This window comes from Calliopsis andreniformis, chromosome 6 (assembly GCF_051401765.1).
Source record: "Calliopsis andreniformis isolate RMS-2024a chromosome 6, iyCalAndr_principal, whole genome shotgun sequence".
NCBI classification, from domain to species: Eukaryota; Metazoa; Arthropoda; class Insecta; order Hymenoptera; family Andrenidae; genus Calliopsis; species Calliopsis andreniformis.
Genome location: NC_135067.1, coordinates 21,278,115 through 21,305,076, shown reverse-complemented (window position 1 = coordinate 21,305,076; position 26,962 = coordinate 21,278,115). Strand labels below are relative to the sequence as shown.

Genomic DNA, 26,962 nt, shown 5'->3' with positions numbered 1-26,962 from the left:
CGCAATGAATCCACAGGTTTTTCATGAACCAGATACGTTACTTCCACCGAGCCCGTACAAATAATTCCCGCGACACGGTTTCATAAAAATATTCCCGGTGACAAAAACGCGAGGATGATGATCCGTCCGAAGGTTGCAAACGCACCGATTAAATTAGTTCGGAGTTTTACGTACCACGGCCTTTTGTCGCACGCACGTAAAAAAGGAGAGCGGGAACGAAGGGGAACAAAATGAAATTGTCCCGAAATGCTACACAGCGCGTCGAGAATAATAACGTCGCTCCGCGAGGCAATAAAATCTCTTGTTCTGCTCGAGTTAATTGTGTAATGGACAATAAATGTTAACTAGCTGTTGGTAAGTTGTTGAGAGCGCTGGTCTCGATAAATGTGGCTCCTATGTCACTCTTTGAGCGAGATACTTCATAGAGATTTTATAGGAATCCATAGAGAGAATGTTTCATTTGGAATTTTCGAGGTAGATTCCTCATATTTTCCGGGAAATCAATTATCATCGATTCAGCTTCAGATATAGTCGTCGAAAACGCAACAAAGGTCATCTCGCGATATTAACGAGCTTCCTACTGTCAGAACGTAATGGGATAGCTTTCCAATAGAGAGCAGAGACGAGTAAGCTACGGGTCGAACTGAAACGTTTAACAAGATTTCCTACTGTGATTGCGCCATCGGGCATTTTCACTCGACAGGGGATTACTTCGAAACAAGAAAGAACAGAGTTAGTGGAGAGTCTACTTACGAGGCTTCGTGACTTCCGGCGTTGGTACTTCGGTCAACTGTAAGAAAAGAATACAATTCTCAGTGATGAACATACACAAAAATGATATTTGGTTGATGCATACAAAGGGGCACTTTCAATGGGAATAACTATAATGAGAGTGAACAGATTCACATGAACCTTGACCTCAGCTAGACATCTTCATATACATCAACGTAATACCATCAACCTATACCTTTATCCAAAAGTTTGAATTCTGCGAATTAAACATAGTGGCACTGTTCTTGCTGAATAAACAAATCTGAGTAACACATAATCATATTCATTCTCGAAATTACATCGAAGTAAGGAACATCTCAAGTATTATTTCAACTAGATATTAACATTGACCCAAGACACTTCAACATTCAGTATGATTCTAAAGAATTGGCGATTCCAAACTTTTAACTCATAGTGAACATGATAAATTCTAAACTATTCCTTGTCATCGATCCCCAAAGGGGTTCTTAAAAACAAACCGCAGAGTTTTCCCTAGGAACGCTGTGTTTCACAGTCCACGAGGGGGAAAATTTTCATCTAAAAATCGCATCGCCTGAACTCTCATCACAGTGCATACGCGTGAGCCCCATCGCGAGGCGTGCAAATCCCTGCGAGTTTCAATTAATCGCGGCGCTCCATCGCGGGTGGAAAAGTAGCGACGCGCGAAACCGTCGTCCGCGATAATAGAACGCGACTACGCTCCGAAAAAAGGCGGCACCGCTCGTCGAAATTAATCCGCTTTCACAAGCCTGATATCTCGCTGGCTGTTTTTCTTTTCATCCTCCCCGTTTCGGCTCGCCTACTTCTTCGACTCTTTTCTTCTCGCGTCGCGGCTTTCGAGAGCACGAAACTCTTGACACGATGCCAAGTGGCACGAAACCCAACTTCTTCGGCTCGAAACTGCCGCGACCGATCGATCGGACATCGCGTTTCGCTCCGAGTGCTCGCTGGTCCCGCGAAATCGGAGAAACCGAAATCTCGCGTTTTATACAACGAACGCCGCTAGACGAGTAAACCTTTGCTTCATCCAAGAAACGTCCACGCCTCGACGTAGACGAGCTTCTTGACGCGGTGCCAAGTGGCACGAAACACTTCAGTCCGGCCGATGCGATTCGAAACGCTTCTACGATCGATACGCGTCCCGTGATCGCGGGAAACGATGCGCCTCGTTGGGTGTTTCTTTCGTTTTCTACGCTCGATGATACGACGTTTGATCTCGCGATGAAACTCCAAATGGATGCGAGTTTGTTTTTTAAGACACATGCTCAGTGAGCTTTCCCTGGAACTTCGTGAATGAACAAGACCTTACCTTTGCCAGCACGGGATTGAACGTGAATTTCGACTCGGGCTCCTTCCTCGGCGTCTGGGCAATGGCTGTTAGAGGTGTGGGCGGCATGGTCATTTCCTGGAACAGCGAAGATTGAATTAGGGTGAGATTCTGTGAACGGTTCTATCGGTGAACCATGCGAACTCCAATTTGCCAGGCTGATGCCAGATACCGAGTTCAGATTAATTATCTCAGAGGACAGAAGGAATGTATGAATAAACTCTGAGTCAGATTTCAACTTTTCAAAACGCGGCACGTGCGGGTAAATATGATTGTGTGATCACCTGCGAAAACTAACTTAAACTGCATTAGCTGTGTGCAGAACTGACAGTCATATACCATAATAACGCATATCTTTCTGGTCAATGCTGATTCGACGAAACAGGTGTGAAGTAAGTGGATAGATCTATTATCTGTGATGAAGCCTAGGCTCTACCCAACACAACTGGAATCAATTCGCAACCCATCACCGACGGGTAATCAGCCCCCTTCACTCCTCGTATCTCCTACATCCCTTGATTACCCAATACAGTAGGAACCGCGGCAGAAGTGGAAGCAAAGCCCAAGCTGAGCAGGAAACTGGCGCGCCTCGACCTCACAGCTCCAACTTTTCGTTTCACCCATTGTTCGAAGGCGAGAAAAGGGACAGGCTCTTTCTTTGGTCGAAGCATCGGGTGTTGGGCAAGCTGTGCACTTCGAAAGCGAGCATTTTGCGTAAGACCGCGCGCATCTGGGCCACGATTACGTCAATGGGCAGCGCGTGAGAGGGCCACGAATTCCGCGTATCATCGCGCGCAGCGAGCAGGTACTCGGAAGCGTGGCTATTAGCGTTGACCGAGCCGGTCGCGCGCGCGCTCGCGCCGACGACCGAACCACGGTGGAAGTCGCAAACACGCCAACAATGCAGCGTCTGGTGCATCGGCGCGGCGCACCAAACGTAACGTATTTCCACCGCTGAATCGTGGGGACCGATTCATTGACCCGTCGAGACATCCGTCGACGCGAACAAAGAGCGACGAGACAAAAGCCTCTCGTCCCGGTGCTTATATTCTTCCGACGATCACTAGCAGAACGCTTGTTTACAAGCCAGGGAATTATGCACCCGAGAAAATTCGACCGCCACTCGAACCTGGCCCCACCCGTCCTCGACGACCGCGGCGTGGCGCGGCGCGGCGGCTCGATAATCAGCCTCGAACACCATCGAGCTGGTCACGGTTCGCTGCTGTCCACGTGCCCGTGCACGTTAACTGCGACGACTCGCTCGCTGATAATCGCCTTCTTAAACGCTGCCCACGCCACGGTGACGCTCGAGATAACGCACGTGCGTCGAGGAACGTGGTCCAGAAACGTGGACGGAATGTCGCCTTGGTGTGGGAAAGGGATCGCATTGTCGCGACGTTAACAATATCTTCGGAGCACACAATGCGTATCAAATGGAGACAAAGGAAAGTTATTCGCCGAAAGGTTCGCCGAATAAAATGGAAACGTCAGCTACAGTCAAAAGGGATTGAACTCGGTCTTCTACTCTGTGGAATTACTAGAGTTGAATAGAATATTAGTAAATTGAAATATCGTATATATCAAAGATAAGAAATTTGGAAAACTGTTCTGTAATGTAATTGAATATGTGAGTTGAAGAACAGGAGAAGTCTAAAGACCGAGTTTGCAAAAATTAAGAAATTTTCGGATCGAGCGCTCCGCGATTGTGCCTCGCAATTCTGTAGTCAGAGATATCTCTGCTGCGCGTTTCCACTGACGAAAAGCTGAATGCAGAAATCCGCGAGTTTCGTGGGGATATACCGCAGCAAGCGGGGCGAAATATTACATGTATCGTCCGCGGAAAAGAATAATGCAACGGTGTCGGATCGTTCTACGATCATGCATAATGTAACGCGGCGCGTCGTGAATATAACGGTGAAGCGGCAATGGCAGCGTTATCCTTCGAGCGGAAACGTACGGCGGAACATTGTTACCAGTTAACGTTCCGATATTTTTCCGCTCCAGGTTTTCCAGCGAGCGAAGATCAGGCGAGGCAGTCGCGTATCCCGCGTTACACGATTTCAATTAATTAACGTATCCACGTCGCGAGTGAAGCCCTCTTTTTGGACGAATCGACTGTCTTGAAACTTCGGCCCGTATTTGCATTTCGTTGACGGCTAATTAGGAGCTTCCTAACGCAAGTGCCAAGCGCAGCTTGCCTGAGAGCTCGGCAATTTTTCTGCGGTCCGCGCATTGTTTCGCAAGTAAAAGCGACCTGGTGCCTTTCTTCGTCGCGATATCTTTGCTGCATTACTCATCGCTGGTTGAGCGAGCTTTCTATAAAAGGGAGGCGTGATTCATCGCTGGATGACAACCTCGTTTCGGATTAAAATGGGCTTTCCGATCAATCTCTCGCTTCCTTCAGTGTTCTTAGAACGACAGATTAATCTCACTTTTCAATGTGATCGAGGAATGTGGAAAAAGCGAGAAGCTTTCGTTTTTATCGAGCTTTTGCTTTCTGTTATCAGGAAGCCTACCAGAATCGAAATATCTCAGAGACTCACGCGATCGAGCGAAAAACGAGGGATCAAACGGGACGATCGTTAATCGCAACTTATTATTCCCGCGCGCTCGTGAGCAGCTCCGAGACACGCGTGACTCGCGTACGAAAATGTGCATTTGCATCCCGCGGCTGTGGCCGACGACAGGGCCGACCGAACGAAAAAGGACCCGACTCGTTTGCCAAGAGGAGAGAATTCTCTGACGGCTGAGTCACCCTCGCCAGCCGTTTCGTGCGAGTCAGTTACGCAGGAGAGAGCTGTCAACTTATTCCCGAGGAACACGAAACGCGACCATGAGTTATGAATATTGGGCAACCCCTCCAATAAATTCGTACAAAACGAATAGTAGGGTCAAATGTCCAAGTCCCCATAAGGGGTGCTTTCAAATTTTCTATAAAAAGTACGACGTTCTGTTTGGGGTTGAAGGCTAGATATTTGTGTCATATATTATTTAGCGAATTAGAGTACTCTGCGATAGTTTTTAAAATACTCGTTTGAGTTAAAAAAAGATGTTGAAAAAATGTAGGTTAGTGACTTACGGAGTAAAATCCAACAAGCTAAGAAGGCACAATACCTACGTGACGATGCGTCTCTAAATTTTCGCGAGCTCGGTGACAACGATAAGATAGCCCGCCCTCGCGACAGGCACTGAATTATTTATTCCCGGCAAGCGGTGGAACAAAGGAGTTCGATGATCCGTAGCGTGACTGCTAACGCCGTCTGAGGAAAAAGCTCGAGCTATTTAGGAGAGGTGTCCTTAAACTGTGAAGCGGGGTGAAAGAACTCGGTTAACAAAGGAAACTTGCGGAAGATTTGCAAGCGCTCGCCACTTTACGAATAATACCGTTAACGTCAGGCTTATTTAATAACTCAAAGAGATTACCAAGAATCTCGGAACAGGGCAGAAAATTTGCTAGATCGTTTCTGACAAGTATACATATGATACAAGCGTGACGGTATTACGAAGTCACAGAAGGAATGCTTAAGGAAATTTCCTTCTCGTGGAAGCGTTTTGTCACGGTCGATGGAAATTCGGCGAATCGTTCACAGCAACAAGACCCCTTTACCAGCCAATGCTCTGGTCAACTGCGCTCCCTGAGCAGCGTAAAGGAAGTTGCCGGTAATTATGCAGAGCACGCGAGAAGGATCGAAAACCCGTTACCGGATAGTCGATGGTCGGTGCAGTGGCTCTTGAAGGAAACTCGTGCCACTGTATTTGCGGTCCCAACTTCTCTCTCTTCCTTTCAGACGAGTACACCTCTCGCCCTACCGTGTGCACACCTAATGGACCAGTCGGAAGACCATCGCTTCTGGTAACGAGCATCGATGAAAATCACAGACTTCGCAGACGGTGCAGCGACTCATGATATCTATAAGGTACTGTTACCAGTAGATAACTTTAGACCAAGAGGTAAGAGTTGACGGGAAAGCTTGTTTCATTCTGTTTTGTGTTTGTATGTAGGTATTAAGTCAGTTATTTAAAAAATTATAGAATTGAGAGAAATGTTCAACTTTGAATATTTGAAAATTTGAAAATTTGAAAATTTGAAAATTCAAAAATTCAAAAATTTGAAAATTCAAAACTTCGAAAACTCAAAAATTTGAAATTATGCGCACTGAAAACTCACAGATAATCTAAAATAAACAGATGCATACTTTACTAAGCCGCTTTACCTGCAGGAGGAACGAACGACTATCTTCGAATATTCGTCGATAGAAGACCAGACAAGTGAAGGGTAAAAAAGCCGAGTTTCCCTAGAAAAAGTAGAGGGTAGTACACAGCTGCAAAGGTATTTGTATCTCGTGACGCAACGCGAGCGTAACAATGTTCTACGAAACATCTCTTCGAGAGGGCTCGTGGGATTGCACTTGCACTCGGTACTCTTGCTCTTTCTCTACGTCGGTGCACTCGAGAGACCACCGATGCGACGAGTGTCGTCCTCCCCTCCTCTTAACAGCGAGAGTAACATCTCCATCGCAAGCATCCGCGAAAACTGCGGAAACTTTCCTGCGAAACAGTTCGCCGCGTGCTCGCTCGTGTCGGCGTGGAGCGCGAGTCTGCACGAGACTTTGGCTGCGAGTTAACTTAATCAACATCGAGTTGACCTTATTAACTCGGCCTAATTGTCTTCTCGTCGTGCACGGTTAACCGATTAAGCGGCTCGGAGAAGGGGGAAAAGGGACTAAGTTGCAGGGGCAGAATCGCGGGCGCGAGAAAAAAAAGGACTCGACGAGGCTCGGCGGATCGAAGCACGGAGGCTCAGCGAACCGTGCACGCGCGAAAAGTGGATTACCCGCGATTTACAGGGGACGGGGGGCTACATGGGAATGAAATTTAAGCGAGAAAAAAGCTGGAACGCGCGAAATCCTGCGGCAACGACGATCGTCCCTGAGCTCGCGAGGGCTGTGAATATCCCCGCGGGCCGAGCTGGACCGTCCACTGGTAATGGAAGCTGAAAATCTCTCGATTAATCGACGAACGGAGAGGAGCGGGGGCGCGAGAGGTCGAGTGGGTCCGAAAAGGGAGGACGAGGAGACAGACAGGGTTGATAGCGAAAGAACGCGATATTCAGGAGCGAGCGAGCGCTAGCGGTGGTCGTCGCTGGGCGCAATTAGCAGCCGCATTTACGATGCCTACTGGCGCAACTCTCGTATTTTCCCACGGGCAGAGCCGTGAGAATAATTCATGGGCCTCGACGGTGCTTCTATACCGAACGGCCGGAGAGCAGGGTGGAAGAAGGATGCGGCGGGGCTCGGGGAGAAGTTGCCGGAGCTGGAACTGTACACCCGACTGGCCGCTGGTATCGTCATAAATTCGCGTTGAAAGTGGAAAAGCCTGGAGAACGGTAACGTCGACTGCTCCGCGAGACAGAAACTGCGCGCGAACGGATGCTCCATTTTGCGGTGATTCTGCAAACCTGGCTTTCCAGTTCCCCCCGATCCTGCTCTGTATCGCCAAACTGTTTCCGATGGCACTTTCTACGGTTCCAAGTATGTATCGATTAATCGTCTGAGTGGGATTTCGGCCGATTCCAATCCTGGCTCGTGCGTCCAGTGCGTGATCGTGCGGTTAATGTTTTATGAGCACTGTGAGAGCGAGCTAATCGTCTCTACCAACGTAACAGGGATGAGTTGTGCATTTCAGCGCTGAGTGTAGCTGTTGCAAACATTGTGATTGATGTGCTTTAGTTATACTGGATTATCCAAAATTAACGTAACAGAATTAAAATCAAAATTATGCTATAATAATTGCTAGGCATCGCATAATGTTAATGACTACTTTTTGTCAAAATTCTTCTGAAAAAATTGAGTCGAAAGACCCAAAATTATGTAGTCATCTAAACCAGCGTTCAAACTGTCGACAGATTCCTTCGACCTAAACGCAATATTCCAGAGTATCCACCGCCCACGAGTCTCATCAACAGATTATTAATCGCCCTCGTCGACAATGGATGCACGTATGTAAGGACATTTATCGCGGCCACTGTATCTCGATAGTCGATCAAACGCATCAGAGTATCGCAGCCCCATAATAATATCAATTCGCTGATAATCACCGTTAAGCCGTGTCCATAAATTAGCACTCTGGCCTGTCCGCCCTCCTGACAGCTTTTACCGAAACCCGGTGCATTATGCCGAAAATCTTGTTATATGCTCGAGCGACGAATTGAAATGGTGGGCGTTCTCGAGTGACCTGAACATTTCGTTCCGAGGATCAGGTTCCCAGAGACCCGCGACGCCGGGCCATTCCCGCGACATCATTATTCTCTATTCACGAATAGAACTGGGTCAACCTCCGGTTTATCAGCTGGTTCGCAGCGTATCAGGCCCAGCTGATGATCGAGTGGGAATCACAATCAAGACGGATAATAGTCATTACCTACCTACACTGTTCCTCAATATGTGGCTGGCATATACATACACGTATACTGATATAAATGTAACGGAGAGGATGATACGTGAAAATCAAAAGGACACAAGTTAAGGTTGCAAAGTCGCGACCACTGAACAGCTCTCTATCAATCAATACTTCAGTGTATAACCTAGCCCTCCGTGTGTTAGTAGCTGTTATAACAAGTTCCTCCACCCTGTTCAGGGTCGTAAAGCACTGTCTAGCGAAAATTGAGTTTTGTCATTGTAGACGTTGGCATCGATTTCCAAGCCAGCATCAAGGCGATCGCGATGTTGATTTAGATGGCAACACGATTACACGTCGAGGGAGATTGCCAGTAATCACAGCAACGCGTGACTCGCGCAGCACTCCAAAGGACGACAACTTGGGAAGCTGCAAAGTTGCTGCACAATTTCCTCCCAGCGATTTCAATCGTCACGGAGCACCGTTTATACGTGGCTAAGAGCGCGTTCCAAAATTAATGAAGCACTCCGGGGAAAGCGAAAAAACAGACTCGGTCCGTTCCCCGAAGAGGGATCGATCGCAGACTCGAGGCAGAGGTTGGCTAAGAAGAGGCGACCAGACTTGTACACGCTGCTCGACCAATCCCCGATCCACAGGCTAAACTTTCGATTAGTTTCACGGCCGTGTCAGTGAATTTACGAGCTTGAAATAACTCGAATCGAACCTACGGCTCAAGGATACCTCTATAAATAGTCGCGACGTTTCGACATCGTCTGAGTATCGTGAAGCCGTTTCTTTTTCCGCGGGAAGTTATTCCAGCCGCGTCGCGCTTCATACCGCGGCAGCGCAAATACTTCAGAGGAGTGGGTAACTTTGTTCACGAGTATACTGTCCCCACTGTGTGTCCTCCGCTGTGCGCATGGAAACCGCGTTGCGTTGTTCACGGGCCACGAGAACAAAACAGGAAGAGGTGACGAGGTGACGAGGTAAAGAGGTGCTAGGGACGACACTGATCCAGAGCAATGAGCAAACAAGACGAGGAGCGAGAAATCCGCGACTTGGACAGCTCCGAGGAGCCTCGCTCGGCTTTCGAGTGGAGGTGCATGGACAGACGGGTGATCGTTCCAGCCCGATCGACCGGTTAATGAAAAAGGAAAAAGGTTTGGCCGTCGTTGGCTGGTTCCATTAAGCGGCGACAAAGTTTCCCGTCCCTGTGGGGCGCGAAATTGTGTGCCCGACCGACGGCGACGAAAGCCGATACAGCCAGGCCAACACGGTGGGTCGATTCGGTTGAACGACAGCCACGATATGACCGCGAGAGAGATAGCGTTGTATCGGCGAGAAAATTGACTTATCGACCACGCTCGACTACCACGAGGCTTGGCTGAAGGCGAACGCCAACGTTTACTGATCGTACGTGTCGCGTTGCTCTGTGAAATCGGAGTTCCGTAGATCGATCGAGGATCTTTGCGGGACACGATAAGAGGGAGCGTGTGTGAGACTTACCTTCAGAATGTTCTCCAAGTAGGCCGAGTTTTCGGTGGGACCGGGCCTGGAACTTGCTCCCTGAAACAAAACGAGTCACATTTCAATATTCCGTCCTGTAATTAATGAGGTATGTGATTACTGATCGCTTGAAATAAATCTGTCCTTTAATTCATTTTATAACATCCTCCGCAAGGAATAAACTTCGACTCCATGAACGGAAAAATGTGCTCTCTACGCGGTATGTTATTTCCCATTCAATACAAGCCCGACCTGGCGAAGTAATTCTCCGAACAAGACTGTCGAGTTATTAAAACGATTAAATCGCTTCGGGAGTTAAACGAATTTCCCAGCGTAGCTGCGTTTCTTCCTCCCACAGCATTTTTTCCCGTCAAACGAGGGGCCATCGTGTTGTCAGAGTTAATCGACGATATAATCGAGTCTCCTGGTTTATTAATTAAAACGGACCGAATCCGACGACATATCCGCTCGGGCAAAACTCTCGCGACGCTCTTTCCGCGATTTATCACGAGCTCTCGAGCGATCATTAATCAACACTCTGCCGAGGGGAGGGGCGGTGAAAGGGGCTGTCGGAGAAGCGGAGATATTACGAGTAACGTCGAGTGGTCGTTCCTAAGAGGAAAACGCGAAGACAATGGGGGAAAATGCGTGGACCGTGGGGGAAGTAAAACAGGCAGGGAATGGGGTGAGGGACGACAACTTTTAGCCCGGAGACACGGCATCGAGAAAATTAAGGAGGCTGGATAATCGCGGGCGAGAATGGAACGCGAGGAATTACTGGATGAGGAGGAATCACGATGACAACTTGGTCGAAGGGGAGCCAAACTAAAAATCACGTACGGACGTATCGTTTACGCTCACGATCTATATGTAATATCATTTAACCAGAGGTTCGTCATATGAATAGCTTCACTAAGCATTAAATTTGCTGAGAGGATTCATGCAAGTTTAATCTTTGTGCACGGTAGTCAACTCGACCTGAAACTCAATTTTAATCTTGAAAGTATAATTTGCATTGTTTTGAGAAAATTGTAAGAGAGACTTATGTAAAAAGAAGAGCTACTATAATGAATAAAGATTAGAATTTCCATTCGACACTTCATTCTTCTTCAACCTTTCAGCAGCTTACCTATCTCTTAATCCCCGGCTAATTTCGCCAATGAAAGACCAGCAAACGATGGAAGAGCGATTGGAACGGGACAAACGTTAGACAGGATAAAGGACAGAAGGGGAATGAAGAAAGGGAAGGACCAGAGAATCAATTTTCTCGACCATGGGAGGGCCAAGAGTACGTCGCGTTTCTTCAGTCGGGCCTAATTGTATAAGTACACTAGAAGAGCGGCACTCTCGAGGGCGCGCCAATAGAGACACGGGGCACGAATCGAATCCGAAGAGTCTCGATCGATATGCAATCTCAATGAAATTTGCACCTCGAGGAGTCACGCGTAATAGGGCTCGACCGAACCGTCCCCCCTCCCTCCTCGAGCGTGTAGTCCTCCAGCGGGGATTTCCATTGAAAAGCAATTCGTTTCCTGTCAACGAACCTGTCGCCGCGATGCTTTCATCCAACACCCCCGGAAGAGCCGCCCACGCGGGGCTGGATGAAACGCGAGAGGTAATAACCTCTTTATTGTCACTTCGCGCCGATTAGTATGGCAGGAGTGAAGCTAGTTACGAGGAGCTTCTGCAAACCAGAGGGAAATAGTGAACCTTCGATTAAGGACTACAGCGTGACTTAATCATTCTCATTTCGGCGTTGAAATTAGAATGAGAGGGACGAGTAGAGGATTCATTTTTCTCCTGAAACGTCGACTCCAGTCACTATTCGTGAATGCAAATTAAACTCGATCCAAGCCGGCAATAAATCACCGCGCATAATTTTGTAAATCAATTAACGAGACGTATCGAAGATCGCGTCCAATGCGGCAAGATTTATAGCTCGATTCAAGGTCGCCTCTTCTAACGATGTTCCTCGCCCATTCCCATGTTTATCGATCAACCACCACGACGCGTAATGATATTAATTTATACCCGAGCGGGCATTGATTTAATGCGCGGCGATCGTAACAGGCGCTAGAACAATGGCTAATCTAATCCTAGCGCTGCGGTATCTCGTCCCGTTGCACGGTAAACAGATCGGCGAATAAAAACTCGATCGACCAGTGTTAATAGAACGATCGCGGAAAGGTGGACGGTGAAAGTTGGCAGTGCCGCGAGGACGGGGTGGGAGATCAGAGGGACAACGGTCAGGTAGCAGAAACTGCACGCACTGGTGCGGCGCGGAGCGGCGGCGACATTTTACTCGTGTAAACAAGACCGACTGGTAGGATTAGAGCGAGGGCGGTGGCGACGGTGGACACGAAACAATGGAAATCGATACTCACGTCATCGATAGGTAACCTGGACAGTCTGCTGCCGGCACAGTGAAGCCTGCTGCCGCTGGAATTCCCGATATTCGAATTTCCAACGAGCGTGCCGTTCCCGGGTGAATTCAGGGGCGGTCCTTTGGCGGGTAATAAACCGTGGCTGCGATGATCGTTGCTGTTGCCCCCGTGCTTCACCGGCTGGCCGGGGTAGCCACCCCTGCCCCCATGCGGCGGCTTCCCGTCGGCTGGTTTCACGAAACCGCCGCGCTGATGGCTCGACGACGACGAAGAGGACGAGGAAGACGAGGAGCCTGTCCGAGGTCCTCCGGGTTTCTTGAATTCTTGGGCGGAGGGCGAGCTCCTGGAATTTGAGCCGACTGAGCTGGAACTCGTTCGCAGGGACGAGGGTGCCGGGGACGGGGCAGGGCTTTGGGGCACACCCTGGTGATCGATCCCGATCAGCCGCTTCGGCTCGTCCAGAAGATGCTTCACTAGAGAATAGTTGCCTAGTTTCGATTGGATCTGCTGCGTCGTGCTGTCCTGCGCGTCTGGGCTGACCTGTAACACCGAAACACGAGCAGTTATGCAAACGAGCATTCATTGTTATTGAGTCCTAAAATCTGCAACCTATAAAGCACCGCCGTTCGAGCTTTAATCGCGAGTAAAACGATCCTTCGCTTTGCCTGCTTCATCGCGAGATTTATGTCTATAGTATTGTGGTAAGTGGAGACGGTCGTCTTACGTTTAAGATTACGGGTCTGAGCGTCTGTTTCTTGAGCTAGGATTCTACTGAGTTTATGGAGACTAACCTGTCGCGTGCTATTAAAATGATACCACAGTGGAATCCTATCTTCCTAGTCTTCTACCTAGTTTCAGGGATATTACTTAAGCGATACGTCAGGAACTGTTATCGACAGTTTCTACTATCAGCTGTTTCATTCACGTAAAATACGATTGAAATGTGCGACACGTCTGAAGAATCGGGATATCGCGAGTATGTACATACGTGACGATTCGAGAACGCGTTGAATCGTGACAGTAAGTCTCGGACGGAGTTAACGACCTTTAGCAGAAGAGGTTCAACAGCATTCTTCGATTCTTATCGTCGAAGTTGGCCGCCGCGGCGAGTTATCCAACTCGACTACGTATTTCTCCAAGAAAACCCTGCCAACGCGCTGCGGCGTCGAACTTGCACACGAGCAATAACAATTAGCACGGCGAAACGACAGCTACTCGCGAGTTTACACCGTTGTTCCAAGCAGAAATTCGTGCTCGACCGATGCGCAAACTGGCTACACATTGTTGCAGCAGTAATAACATAACCTGCGGTTCTGGCGCGCGCGCGCCCGCGTTCATGATCTGCCGCGTCTGCCTTTGTCTCTAAGGACAATGAGATCAAATCGTGGTTTAATAAGGAGGCGGAGAACGCCGAGGAAACTTAACGTGATTAATGAGCGCGCTATAAATCACGTACGCTTGTTCACACCGAGGACCCTTTTTCTGCCTGTGGCTGCGCACCAACTGTGCATCCATGGCTACCAGCCTACCGTTCTTTAACGAGCAACCGATGCACCGTGGCCAGAGTGCAATTTTCCAAGAAAATCATTAATTCGAGCCAACGTGCACCGACCTAGACTTCCTCGCGGTCCAACGACGCGATTAACTGGCGGATCTCGAAGACAACGAGGGATCGATAGGGCGAACGGGACACCGACCCGACGATCGACGTCTCGGTTAGAAGAAAACGAAGAAGAACAACAGGATTCCTACTATAGTCTCTTCACTATTTTCGATGCATTTCGAATATCTGGGAATATTTTGCATACCTCTAATTCGAAGTAGAAATCCGTGGAAAGAGTTCTCTCCATTTCCATCAGGTATAATATAAATGGAATTTTAAATAAAATTGCTTTCCATCAATGAATTCTTATTAACCTGATTCATCAGAGTTCCTCGAAGAAAGTTGAACCCAGCGTTGAATATTTCAAGTCGGAGGCAATCCGAAGTTGCCCAACTTTCTTTCTGGCATCGCAATCTGGAAGTAGCCGAAGAGTACTGTAGGGCCGCACGCGAGGCTAATTACGCGTTAGAGACAGAGCCAATCCTCGAGATGACATAAACGCAACGGCGCAAGAAGCTGCGAGGAAAACTTGGCGAGGAAAGGAAAGAGAGGAACGCTTAGGTGACCAGGTCAGGGACTTCCCTTCCATCCAGACCTCGCTCAATCGTTCCTCTCTCTTTCCAGCTTTTGTCTACTCTACTCTCTCGTTCGATTCCCGCCAACTCGACGGTCCGTCTCCTTCCAGCTCGTGTCATCGCCGCTCTCTTGCCTCGACTCTACGAGCGCCGCGTCGTTAACGCCGAACCGGCGCGTCGTGACGCAAATTCCCGCAATCGCGGCTTCCACTAACCAGCTTCGAATCCTCCGGTCAGCTTTGCGCCGCGCTTCGAGAAGCCTGTTCCTCGGCGATTAACGCTTGGAACGCGACCGTAAATTCGTAGTATCGACACGAAAAAAGTCACCTGACGAACCACTTTGAAGAAGCTGAAATTAAGCCTCTACTCGCAGCCAGTGCTTTCAATTTCTTATGGAGCCCATAGATGGAGGATTGGTCTCGATTTTATGTAGATTTCAGATCAGTTTAACGGCTGAACAGAAACTACCGGTCGTCAATTATGTCTTGGTGACGATTACCGATTAATAGCATCGAGGATACAGCGATGAACAATTTACAGTGGATTCAATGAGCCATTCTGGGAAGTTTCACCGACTATAAACACCGTAGATAAGCTTATCACAGTCTTGTCATTGAATTGCGTATTTTTATGAATTGATCATAAAATATCTACAGTGATTTCAGTAAACTTCCGTTTTTACAGAGGCAGGACATGCTGTGATTATTCGTTGAACCGTCTGCTAGCTCGCAATGAAAGCAGAGACTTCGAATGTGAATATAGGGGCCTTCTTGCTGACGCAAAAATCGCGACAGTCTCCTACGAACGCGTAATCCCTCAAGCCTAGCTAATGCAGCTAAACGCGTGCAGAACACATGGATAGCTCGCACGCGTGCAAATCCAGCGCACACACGCCTACACGTTCTCGGTTCGTGCAAATTCCACCCGTGAATGGATAAAAGCGATTCACGAGCCGGTCCCCGCCGCTTTGATCCACTTACGAGCGCCGCGAATCCCCCGTGCGATCCATTTTCGAGATTCGTTTGCCCGCTGTTTTGCTCTTCGTGGGCTGTTTGCTGACCGTTCGGTAAATCTGACATCGATTCGCTTCTGAGAAGAGAACTAATCCACCGTGTTTGTCTAGAAATGCTATTTATGGAGTAAAACGCTTAAAATTAATCTGAAAAGTGTCTGATTTGGAGTTTATTCTCCTGCCGACGCGACGTGCAGTAGCCCAGTCGAATACAGCGGAGTCAGTAGAATAGGTTCCAAGTCAGACACATTATACATAAATCTCAAAACGTTTCCTCAAGAACTAATAACTCTAAAACGAAGCCTCAAGCACAATTTGACCTATTCTGATTTATAGAATCACCTCTTAAAATATTTAACTCCTGCTGTTAAACACCCTGTATGTGCATTAAACTTGCAGTACTGAGCGTTATTGAAAAGTGCACCATATTCCTCTAAGCCCCAGCTGCAAGCCTTCCCACAGCCACGTATTACTCGTAGACCAAGAATTAGTGTAGGTTGTAGCATGGCGAAGTTGAAGTTCTTGCTGGTCGGGCGAGGAGAGTTCATTTTGACGATAGCTCGTCGGGATGCACAATTTCCGAGCGAGTTAACGAGCGCTCGCCCGATGAGTTTTAATCAAAGACGGTCCCGTAGATTTCTTCTGGGAAGCGAAGAATAAAAAATACGGCGGCTTGGTTAGAGGGAGAGATCGCAACCGCCGCAAGGGTGCAACTTTATTTAACCTCTTTTATTTGCCTTATGTGGCAGGGAAATAGAAGCAAAGCGAGAGACGAGTCTCGGCAGTTGGCAAGCGCGTGCGACCAGCGACGCTTGTACGCGCGGTAAAGCATAGCCAAAGATTGCTTACCTCGCCAGTGACGCGTCGCGAGGAAATTTCGTTTCACGCGCCGAAATTAGCTGGCCCACTCACGCGCTGTCAGCTGGCTTTTCATCAAACCGACTGTGGACGAGAGTGTAGGAAAATAATGACGACGAGATATCTGACGATTACTCGAGTATCAAATTTCTTTGCTCCTATTCATCGCACACGTTATAATCATTCAGATATACAGGCACACGTAGACTCGTAAAATTTGCTCCAATTTCTGTGACTCGTGAGCTTTTTCACTAACGACCTAGCAAGGTTTTTCTACTCGTTCGACGAAGTGTCCAAAGAATCGCAGACAACGCGCCAAAACGTCGGGAAAAGAAACCACTGGGAAGAGAAGCCAGTGCATCGTCCAAGTACGGTTTCTTGCCACGTAAGGCTTGGACCAGGCTCGCGAATCTACTACGGCGTTATCAATCTTGCCTTTGGTGCGCTGCTGCTGTTCAACTCGACAGGCAGCTGCACTGCCACGCCACTGCCAAACGTATCGCTAGCCATCATCTGTATGCTGGGACTGGCAAACTATCCTGCTGAATGCGTAATCATGCAAAGAACTTGATTTATGAAATGGAAAGGTGTCTTAGAAGACCCTCGTTCTAGAACTAGTATCTTTTTTACTGTCGTAAGATTTAATAATTCTGAATGATTTTGTTATTGCGAGTTGTAAGTACATTGCCAATTGAATTTTAATTAAGTCTTTTGACTAGTCAGTAGCGATTCATAGAGATTCGATACTTTGAGGTAAACGTTTGTAAACAGTTTCCTGGCACCGAAGACCGCGAAGCGCGTCTCTGTAAGAGACTCCAAGGATCGGTGCCGCCGCACAAAGAATTCTATGCGACACAAAAGACGCGTCCTTTCAGAGTGGCAAGAGACTCGGAAAAACCGGGCTACTTGGAGCTTAAGCTCCTTGCATCGAAAGAAATTCGACCGAGCCCGAGCGAGTGAGATCGTCGCCTTTGTGTAATCACCGTAGAACCCGTTTTCCTCTGATTCAGTGTTCTTGAAGGTAACTCAGCTGTTAATTGCCGTTTATCGGCTGGCTTTCAAGGTTGGTTACTCCGTCAGCTGGAGTTATTCGTCATTAAGGCCTCAAGATAAAATGAAAGTTTTTAGAACAAACCTCTGTTTGATATTCAAGCGATGTCGATATCTGCTAACATGTTAATTATAACGATTGAAATTAATATGTTCATGTTATTACGACCTAAAAGCCTACTGAGATTCAGTCTAACGAAATACTTAAACAATCAGGCGCGATGGCAAATATTAGCCATGATCCCTGGCACTGGGAAATTGAACTGAGAGTAAAATAGAAATATGCAGATGTTGAAGAGGAAAAATGCAGAAAAAAATGAGGAGAGAAATACAGTGCAGCCGTCACAACTGTAACGATTTTCCAGTGCACAGGAAAATCCAAGCACAGAGCTGCGAAAAATACGTAGACAGGGAGGGAAGAGACGCGTCCCAGAATGATACAGAGACGCAGCCGATGCGGCATGAGAAGAGTTTCTTGCTCGGAAGGATTTTCGGCTGGAGTCGTTCTGTTCTTTCGAGCTTTCGAGCTTCCCTTTGATATTATGCGGAATGGCCGCGCACCACCGCGAGGGATGAAATATCGTCGGAGTTGCGACACGCCCGAGGGGGATGAAGAGGGATTTAAACGACCTACCTTGCTATCGTTGTACGCCGCGCGTCTGACTGTGCAACGCGCATACATGTAAGCGTAATGGACAGCATACGCCAGGAAACCGAGGACCAAGGAGGAACGGGGGAAGAGCGTAACGAGTGAAATGTCATTTTCTGCGGTTCATGCTTGCTCGAAACTTCCAGCCGCGGCAGAAATGCTCGTTGAAGGATATTAACGATCGAATGACACTGTGCCGAGACTGAACGAGGGTCAAATGTACATTCTGAACTTTGAGGCAGCGACTAGTTGTCTCCAATGCTTGGTGAGATCATTAATGAACAATTACGAGATAAGATTCGTAAATAAATAGAGGATTAAATAAAAACATTGACCTCTTAAAATAGGAATTACTAATGGTCTCTTCATTAAGGTTGACTTAGCGTGTCAGAACTGACATTAGTACATTCACCCACGAAGTCGCTGCGTACAATCTCAGAACATATTCATGATCTAAATAGGACACGAGATAAGCTAATGGAATCGTGGTGGATCGCCGCTGACAAAACATCTCCAAACATTATCTAGTCCGTAGGCGGGAGCCACTTGGAGCGTTAGATTCAGAGAGGTGGAGCTTGCCGACGGTTTAGGTAACTCAATTAGAGTAGCCTGGCCCGGCAAACGAAGGATCCCTGTTCGAATCATAGCCCAGCAAATCTACGTGCCCCTTCTCATTCTACCAACCTTCTCATCTAACCAAGTCTGTAACGAGTACCTCTACGTCCTTCTTAATATATTCTAATCCAATCACGAGCACTTCGTGTTACAAATTCCATGCATCCGAACCTCCGAAATACGCAGCGGGTCTGGCAACGAAAGGGACAACGAAGAGGCCTTAACGACTTGAATGAGGCAGGTGGACGTCTCGTTTGAGGTTACGCGAGCCACGTACGTTCCTTCTTTCCGCAGCTACTCGAGCGTCGCGGCCGCTTTCAACGAGCAACAAAGATAGTCCAGGTTCGCCAACCGTTCAGACCGCTTCGCCTCTCAGAAATTCTCTTTCCAGTCGGCTGCCTCCGTCTGACAGCTGTTCCGCGGCTGAAAGCTCCATTCCGCCGCGCGAAATAATACACGGCGAGAGGCGCGGCGTAAATTGCGCGCCGCGAATGGATCTTCGTTCGACCGGATGTAATTGAAAGCAAAGATTACGTCACCTTCGGAATTGACGCGACACCAGTACCCCAACAATCGCGAAGCGCGGCTGAATCGAGCCGCTGACACTCGAGGAAAGTTTCTTTCTTTCGGATTTCCAGCTTGACGCTTCGAGTGGTAATAGAGAGCAGGTTTAACGTGAATTGTTATTCAAGGGTGCACGAGGTAAACTGTCAGGAAAGGGAGGTAATCAACGGTAACGAGTGTTAACTCTTTTGTTCTTTGAGCTGATCTGCGTTGGCTTGAATTTAAGTGGCAGTGCTGTATGGTAATTGGATATCAGCGAAGTGGGATATAATTAGCCAGGCAAACGACGCCATGGTAGGAATTAACACTGATAATTAGGACGATGAATAACGAAACTTCCAGGATAATAAACTGTCCTCGATAGAACTCTGCGACGTTTATGGAGCGACTGAGCGCAGTGTCGTTTCGGTAACGGTAGCAGATGAAACCAGTTCGATTTTTAGCGAAGAAAACGCCGCGCTACGATCACGATAGCCAGCGGAATTCGTGGTAGAAGGACGATCGTGGTGCCGGTAATTAATCACCGACTGGAGTCAAGGTCTCGAGGAGGCTCGGCGAACCGTTCGATTCGGTCGTGGAGCGCGTTCGACGCGGGAGCGAAGCGTTAATTAGCGTTTTATTAGCGGCTGGTATCGAGGCAGTGCTGCACACACGCGTACACGTGCGCGCGGCGCAAAAAACAGCTCGAAACGGCCAGCCCGAGCCTCGACTCCCTTTTAACCCTTTAAAAGCGGCCTTTTTGTTTCGCGGTCGACGCCGCTTCACCGCTCACGGTTTTTGCGGGATTAGGCGTGGAAATTTATACGGCTGCCGTGGAGAGAGAGAAGGGCCGAGGAGGACGTCGCGCGCGCGATATACTTAGGCACTGAAATTTACTACCTCCACGAATCCTCCTCGAGTCTCCTACCTTTCTCTTCCTTCCTCTCGTCCTCCGTGCCTCCGCCATTCCTGTCACGAAAGACTTCGTTCCGGAACTACCGCGAGAACTTAACTACCACGAGCGAGGAAACGCATCCCAAGGGCGCGGAGTTCGCGTCGATATTCCGCGCGAATTCATCTCGAAGCTTATAATGGTCGGGCAGTCGGTGGTGGGCGATATTAAAACGGAACACGAGCCGCTCGCGCTTTTGTTTGCTCTTCTCTTTGCGACCCCGGAAGAACGGCGAAACGCGCGTTGCAATCGAAAGGGCAAAGCGCGACCAGCGGCCAGGAGGGTGGGTGGCGAGAGAAAAGGAGCAAAAGACAGTGGCAAGGGGGAAAAGTGGAGGTTTTGCGCGGGCGCGTGATCCAAGGACGAAAACGCTGTCGTTCGCGCAACGGCCCTCCTCGCCTCCTTTCCATTTTAAAACGCTACGTGCCTGGCATCGCTTCCTGCGGTTCGCCCGCGCCCCAAGCCCCGAGCCCCCCTTTTCTTCTATGCATGTGAAATTCGCATTAAGCGACCGACGACTGGCGTCTCCTATACTCGACTCGCGAAGGTAAGCAACCTCTATGCCCAGCTACCTTTTCGCCTGCTCCTGTCCCTTCCACCAAACCCCTCTGTTCGGCCACCCTATTCGGGTTTGTCGAGTTAATTGCGCGTATACCGCAAATATTTTTCCTTCTCCGCGGCCCGTGCGCCGCGAATTCAATTCGAGCCCGCGTACAATCGCCTGCGCTTTTCAACACGCGTAATTCGCTGGCAACGCCAGACCAGGCTGGAGACGCGGGCGTAGTCTGGCGTGGGAGGGCCTGTGAGAGGTCGAGGTTTAGGGAGGTCGTTTCGAAATTCTAGGTTGAACGAGAACCTTTGACCTTTTGACTTGTAATGAGGTGTACTCGTGACAAGAATGTGGTTTAAACGAGGGAGCACGCGTTGCGTTGGTGGACTTAGCAAGAAGGGTTAATTCGACTGTTATAATGGCTTAGTTAACTCGAACGCAAGAGAACCCAATTCCATATAACCTCCTGTGCAAATCATTTCCCTCACACGTGAAAATATTGACGTAAACGAAATGAATCGGTCGAACTGTCCCATGCTGTATATTTCGAGCTTCTCGCTGCAAGATCGAAGTTGCAAGAAAAATGGCCCGAAGCGTTTAAACGCAATCCAGAGGTCTGCAATGGGCGCAGAGGCATTGCTTGTCGAGAAACAATCAAATCGATCGTTGGAAAACGAACGGCGGGAGGAGAGGTGGCGCGATCAGAGAAGAAAAAGCGCGACAAACGCTTTGGGGCTATTTGCTGAAGCTCGACACGCTGTTTCCCGATAGCGGGACGTCTGGCCAACATCGTCCAGACGTTTCCATTTTGTTCTCCTGAAATGAAATGTTCAACGCGTCCCGTTCAAATCCCGCGAGCCGACGACCAACGCAAAATAAATCTCCGCGCCACAAAAGCTTCGTTCCCCTTGGTATAATTCCAAAGCGCAAAATTTCAACAAAATCCCCCTGCCTGTCTCTGCGTGACGTTTAACGACGTCGATGCGCGAGGGGATCGATGAGGAGAAAAGAATCGCTTATCAAGGGACAGAGACGACCTGTCCGCTTTACGTCCTCGAAGATCCCTGTAAGGAACAGGTTGAGATCCAGTGTTTGGTTGGGATCACCTCGGGAGAGGATCTTCTCGCGATGACCCTCCTTCGAGATAGCACTTCGGGACACCTCGATACGTGGGACCAGCTTCTCAAACACTTGCTACGAGGAAGGGAGAGAACCGGTGCTAAGGGGGCTCAATGGCCATCCTCAAACTACCATTACGGTTCTCCGTGGAATTGCTAGTGCCACCTGTTACTACGCTCACCTACGTACAGACACCTCCTACGCGAAAGGACGTCATTGAAAAAATTGAGCAAAGTCTCGCCGCTGAATTATAGAGACCAGTTACTGCAGTTACGGTTCGCTTTTCACGAAGGCAGCGGACAGTTGACAAATAAGTTACGTGATAAGCGTGTCTCACGACCGAGACGGAGAATTTTTCGCGCGCTCGCAGCCCGCTGCAGGCAGAGGAAGATTCTGTAACAATAACGCCGTTCGTTTTGATTAACCGCCCCGCGCACCCTCCATCTTCGGAACCGTTTCCCGAGGGAATCGTCGACGGGGCTAATTAAACGAACCAGGGAAACGTGACGAGACGCTATTGTTGAGGATATCGGGTTTTTCGAGTCGGGCCAGCTTACAGGCCAACTGGAAACACGGGAGAAGAGGCGTGAAGTTGGTTAGGGCGAAGGATGGAAAGATCGTGAGTCGATTCCAGCCGAAAGGCACGAAACCGCTTCTAGCTAGTCAATAAATCAGTGGGAAACGTCGAACGCAGAAGGGTATCCCGCGAGGTTAGTAATCATGGGCGAGTAGAAACAAACGAGCCACTAATCATCGTGCCACCGTATGCTCGCTACCAAAATGGCGTGCTCGCTTGGCCACGGGCAGAGTCCGTGACTTTAACGTTTCATCGCGCACACGTTTCGCCACGCACTGGTTCGCGGCACGTGTAAAACGGTCGAAATCGAAATCGAATAATCGCAAATCACGCAACTGCATCGACAGCCAGATGGATAAACGAGGGCAGAGAATCCAATGAGCCCGGTAGTGCGCCACCAACTGGCTCGATATCAACGCGATCCTGCTCAATTAGATCTGAGAATTAATTAGCCGAAACGAGTACGTACCTAGGAACACGCGGTCTGTCGGACCTCATTCAATATTCAGAGGTAACGTTCCACCTACAAATCGCGTTACCTCTGCCTCTCACGCTGCTGGATATAAAGATTAAATAAAAACTGAAAAATTTCTGGTTAACGTTACTTGTTAAATATGCATATCATTCGACGAACTAGCAGCTTCTTTTCGCACAAAGCCCTCGCCCGTTCCGCCCCTGTTCCCCGAGTATTTGCAAGTCAACGACCCCCTTTCGTGCGCTCTGAAACCGGAAAAAATTACGAACGACAGAGCGAATCCGAGCAGCGGAGTTACTAATCACGGTAATGTCGAGGCGAAAGGTAGCCCGCGTCTCCATCCATCGGCGCTTCGCTCATCCACGATTATTTTTCACCCCTCTTTCCACGGCAGCCTCGTCAACGACGACACCGAGAGCTCCAGCTTCGTGCCTCCATCCCCTCGTCGCTCCATGACCGGCGACGTTCTCTCTGCGACGTCCTTCGTCCTTTTTGCCCCTGTTAACTCGTTCCATCCTCTCTCGCTGCGAGCGTCACCAGCCCCTTCACCACTTTCCACCATCCCTTTTCTCGCACAGACACGACGCTCCTCTCGCCCTCCCGCAGCCACCCCCTAGTTTCTCGCTTCTCTTCCTCCTCTTCCTCCGTTTCCCGTCACCTTGTCCTATCTACAGGCTTTATCTCGCTCTCCCCTCGCCTCCAGCCAAGGCTTCGTCCTTCCGAAATCTTTCTCTTTCGTATCCTTGCGTAACCCCAGACGCCAGACATCTATAACTACAGGCGAATAGGGGCGAGGGACGAAATTACGCCCGGACCGATCGTGCACACTCCCCTCTGTATTTATAGCGCCGCTCCGCGCCGCTTTCGGTCTCGTGCACGACCGAAATAGAGTCATTCACATCCTTTGCACTCGCCTCCGTCGTGGCGATGACATATTTTATAATTCCAGCTTGTAGAAACTGAGTCCCCCCTCCAGCCACGGCTTATTTCTTTTCCAGCTGCGGTCGAGACCCTCGGATTCTCCCCTGTCGTTTACTTGTTCCAGTGGGTTGCGAGTCAATTACCCGTCCTCGGCGTTGGCGACTGAAAGCACTCAATCGAGAGCTCTAATTCGTCGCCATCCAAGGCCAGACAATCGCGGTTCATTTGCATCGTGTTGTATAATGGAGCACCGTTGATTTAATCAGTGCATAACTGATCAACCGAGTAGCCGTGTTTAATAAATAATCGAGGCAGATTAAGGTGGACTTGAATCTCACCGGGAAATTGGACGATCGCTGTGAAGCCACTGATGGAGAAATTTTACTGAGGCATTAGATATTATATGTTCGTCCTACTTGCTCGCAAAATTCGAGCGCAAAGGTAGACCCATCGTCAAAGTTTATGAACCTACGACATAATCGATTCGAGGCAAGTTGAAGCTTGGCTACTCCTTACAAATACAACACAAATCATCGAAGGACACGAGAGTACTTTATTCGGCGATGGACTCACCGTTTTTTACGCTCCAACGAGAACCATACGACCGTTCGGCTATATCCACTTCGACGATTGCACGAACAATTTCCTGCCTCTCTGTCGGATGTTGCGGATAACCGAGTGTCTGCGAGGATGATCGACGCGCGAACCAAGTTACCTAACCGAGAGTCGATGTCGACGAAGGAAGCCCTGCCCCGTCGAGAGCGTTGAGTAACAGGGATCAGCCTCCGGAACTAATGGGGTAAAAATGCACTTCCGCGCGGCGTTGCTAATTATTTGTAACGCTACTTTGCCGGTCACCCCCCTGTCCCCTTCCACCGATAACGATTCGGCCTTAGAGCGAGCTACCCTCGGTCGGAGGACGCGTAACATTTTTTCTCTCGATGATCGTGTCAGTAGGTCGATCGATGGCTCGAGGACGCGGACAAACTTGACACACTTTTGCGTTTTCGTCGCGCGCGTGCACCGACAACCGATGGGAATCGCTGTGCGACGTATGAAGCACGCTAATCTTCGATCATTGTGCAGGACGTGTTTTCTTAACCTGCACATTTTTTCTGGTTAGTAAAGGAACTCTGTGTCTTTCAATATTTCATTAATTGGTAAGAATATTTATTGAAGGAGAAGCTAAGTAAAACTTCGTATTTCGAAATCCCTAAAGTTTACTTATATTTTGTGGAAAGCATATTTCACAATTTCAGTTCGCCGGAGGTGGTATTGCCCTCATCAATATTCCAAAATCTACATTACTTAGGTGAGCTTTCTACATCGCATTCATCACTATTGCAAAATGCAGCAGTTGGAACGACCAACCGAAAGCCATTCAATTTAATATTGTAATAAATGTACGCTCGACGGATGCGGGCCAAGATTTTTACGAGATTACGTGGCGTGGAATGATGAAAAAAGATCGACAAGATAGGAGGGAATGTGTTTAATGCGGCAGTAGGTCTCGACACAGATTCCACTTCGCTTTCTCAAACAATTTACCCCGCCGTGTCACCGTAGGTCACGATCTTGATTCGCATTATTACCGGAGCAGTAGTCGCGGCTTCTGTGTCAGGCATCAATTGTTAAAGTAACATTGATAGCGGCTCCCTCTCCGCTCTGCGCGCAGTTTCAAAGCACACAGCGCTCACGTGTGAATGGTCTATCGCGAGAGCCGCTTTCTCGTTCGATCTTCGTCTCTCCGCGTGCGGTGCAAGTGCATTGACTCGCGGCGCCTTTGCCACCGAGTAAGTGCATCGACGCACGGGGATGCACCAACACGAAACAAGCCGCGCACGGATATGCGAGCGGCTGACTGGCCTTCCACGACGGGAATATTGGAATCGAGAACCGAGATTGGCCGTCGAATCGATAGGGCTTCAAACAGGGTGGAGATACAGAGAAATTTGGGGCTGACAAGAGGGTGGAAGAAGCGGAGAAAGCTTGCTGAGAGTTGGGAATAGGATAAAGGGAAAAATCATTTTAAGGGGAACTTTCTCTGTATTACTTTTTTAGGATATACAACACTTGCTCGATAAAATAGGTTGTTGGTTCTTTAAAGATTGAATAAGAAATAGCTTCTGATCAGTTGATCATATGTTAAGAAAAGAAGCTATATATTTGAGAAGCGTCACTCTCTGGTATAAGTGATATTGATACAAGAATTACAGCTGAGATGCAGCGTAAATAATATTCCAGAGTTCGATGTTTCAAGTGGCCATCCGCCTCGCCCAGGGAATTTTCAACCGCCGGAAGAAAATATCCGTGAAGCTCGCCTGGTAATTTCGCGACGATGACCGTTAATAGATTAAGCTTCCTAAACCACCCGCTTATTTGCTTTACCGACATGATCTAATAATACCTCCGGCAAACGGTGCTCGTGCGCTGAGAAACGACGCTGCTCGAGCACTCCGCGACGCCAGAGGAAACGATTATACAGATTACGTGTACAGGGCGAATCCTAATTGTTGCTTCGGCGAGTGGATTATCCCATGAGCGTAAGTAAATTGAACGAAAAAGGATTTGAGAGAAAATGGTCGCGCTTTCTTTACAAATTAGCACGATCGAAGCAAAGGGAGAAGCAAGAGAGAAAGGGAAAGGGCGCCTGATTGCAAAGAAGAGGACAGAGCATCGGAGAAGAAGCGGCGCGTGTAGCAGGGAAGTTACCCAAATTCATGACAGACATTACCGAGGTTAAGCGGCTGCTACGGCCAAATTCGAACGGTGGACTGGTGCCAAGGGTACAATTAATTAACCCCCTAACATCCGCCTCTCGGCCTCCCGTCGCGTTTCCATCGGACGGGACGCGAATACCGAGGAAAGGGCTTCGAGGGACGTCCACCGTGGCCAACTATTTGGGTCGAAGGCGAGGCGAATGCAACGCGAATCGATCCACCCGGCCGGAAGAGCATAGAGCGAGCGAGTGAGCGAGCGAGCGAGCGAGAGCGCACGCGAGAGAGAGACAGCGAAATATATAAAGGCAGAGAGAGAACAACTCAGGTACGACCACTCTTTGCATCCCCAGAAAGGAAGA

The 26,962-nt window shown here is 48.8% G+C and overlaps 1 protein-coding gene across 4 annotated transcripts in view; it reads right to left on the bottom strand.

Annotated features, from left to right (window-relative positions):
* Window positions 1–26,962, bottom strand: part of Lilli (AF4/FMR2 family member lilliputian) — a 139,580-nt gene that overhangs the window by 36,352 nt on the left and 76,266 nt on the right. For all 4 annotated transcript variants that reach the window (XM_076381524.1, XM_076381525.1, XM_076381526.1 and 1 more), the window contains 4 exons: window positions 12,385–12,924; window positions 10,001–10,060; window positions 2,081–2,176; window positions 754–790 (listed from right to left, as the gene is read on the bottom strand). In XM_076381524.1, coding sequence (XP_076237639.1) covers window positions 754–790; window positions 2,081–2,176; window positions 10,001–10,060; window positions 12,385–12,924 — 733 coding nt within the window. The remainder of the gene's footprint in view (window positions 1–753; window positions 791–2,080; window positions 2,177–10,000; window positions 10,061–12,384; window positions 12,925–26,962) is intronic.